Raw genomic sequence first — 1484 nt, forward strand, 5'->3', positions numbered from 1 at the left:
AGCTGTGCCAGGGGAGGGTCAGGTTGGACATCATGAGGAATTTCCTCCTGGAAAGGGTGGTCAGGCCTTGGCAGGGGCTGCCCAGGGAGGTGGTGGAGTCCCAACCCCTGGAGGTGTCCAAGGAAGGACTGGCCGTGGCCCTGAGTGCTCTGGGCTGGGGGACAAGGTGGGGATCAAGCACAGGTTGGACTCGGTGGTTTTCCAACCCCTGGAGGTGTCCAAGGAAGGACTGGCCGTGGCCCTCAGTGCTCTGGGCTGGGGGACAAGGTGGGGATCAAGCACAGGTTGGACTCGGTGGTTTTGGGATTCTGTCCCAGCAGTGCCCTCGGGCTGGTGGCACATCCCGGCCTCCTGCAGTGACACACAGAGCACATCACCCAGCCCTGGGGCTGGGACACAGCAGGCTCTGGGATGGGCAGCCTCAGGCCACTGGGACCACCCGGGGGGGTCTGTCAGGCTGGAGCCCTGCCCTGGTCACCTCTGTCCCTCCCTTCTCCCACCAGCCTGGGGGGGTGGCCGGTGACAAAGCTGATGTGCAGTTTGGGTCTGAACCACTAAATAATTGCATTCCCTGCCCTGTGCTGTCAATAGCAGGAGGGAGAGGTCTGTGGAAAACGTATATTCTTAGCACTGAATATAAACTGGCATCAAAACAGCCTGTTTTTCTCTTAGATTAAAGTGAAATAGTACATTAAATAAGCTTGTTCTGGTCCACCAGCCACATTACGGGTGAGACCATAAGCTGCTTTGCCTAAAAATGTACAGTGCTTTTTTTTTGGATTAGGTGTAAAACCTAATTGACTGTCAGAGATGGTTATAAACAGAAAATAATATATGGCAAGGATTCTCTAACAAAGTAGTGTTATGAAGCTATTAGGGCTGTAGTATATTATATATTTAATAAAAAGCTGTTTTTCAGTTCTGCTTGCTAAGTCTTTGTTTTTGTTTCTCTTAACAGTGACCATGTTCTTAAGCACTTTGACTCCAAAATTCTACTTTGCCCTTACAGTGACTTCGTCCTTTATATCTGGGCTGATATTTGTAAGTAGTTAATTTTTTTTTTCCTAAACAACTTTAGCACTTCTCAGATTATTTCATGAGGGGTAAAGGGAATGAGTATCTGACTCTAGAGGGTGCCTTTGGGCTGGGAAGGAACTTGTTTAGTATCTTCTCTCATGTATTGTAACTACTCTTTTGCTTTGTGTGTTGGGGTGAGTCTGAGGAAATAACTTAGAATATATATATTGGAATAACTTAGAATATATATATATATTCTATATAAAAATAAATATAGAATCCCAGGCTGGTTTGGGTTGGAAGGAGCCTTAAAGCTCATCTTGATCCACCCCCTGCCATGGGCAGGCACACCACAACCATCTGACCCTCGTGCAGACCATGGCACTGCATATAAATCTTTTGGGTTAATCTTTATTTTCAGTATTAAAAGCTAAAGAAAATGTCTCTTCTCATCAATTAAACCTAAT

At 46.6% G+C, this 1484-nt stretch overlaps 1 protein-coding gene across 1 annotated transcript in view; it reads left to right on the forward strand.

The window, feature by feature from the left end:
* The first annotated feature begins 930 nt into the window (after positions 1 to 930).
* ST7L (suppression of tumorigenicity 7 like) overlaps positions 931 to 1484 on the forward strand; it is a 21447-nt gene continuing 20893 nt past the window's right edge. The window contains exon 1 of the mRNA XM_018079742.3: positions 931 to 1041. Coding sequence (XP_017935231.1) covers positions 964 to 1041 — 78 coding nt within the window. The 5' untranslated portion in view covers positions 931 to 963. The remainder of the gene's footprint in view (positions 1042 to 1484) is intronic.

Source organism: Manacus vitellinus, unplaced genomic scaffold (genome assembly GCF_001715985.3).
Source record: "Manacus vitellinus isolate BGI_N305 unplaced genomic scaffold, ASM171598v3 scaffold_47_pilon, whole genome shotgun sequence".
NCBI lineage: Eukaryota > Metazoa > Chordata > Aves > Passeriformes > Pipridae > Manacus > Manacus vitellinus.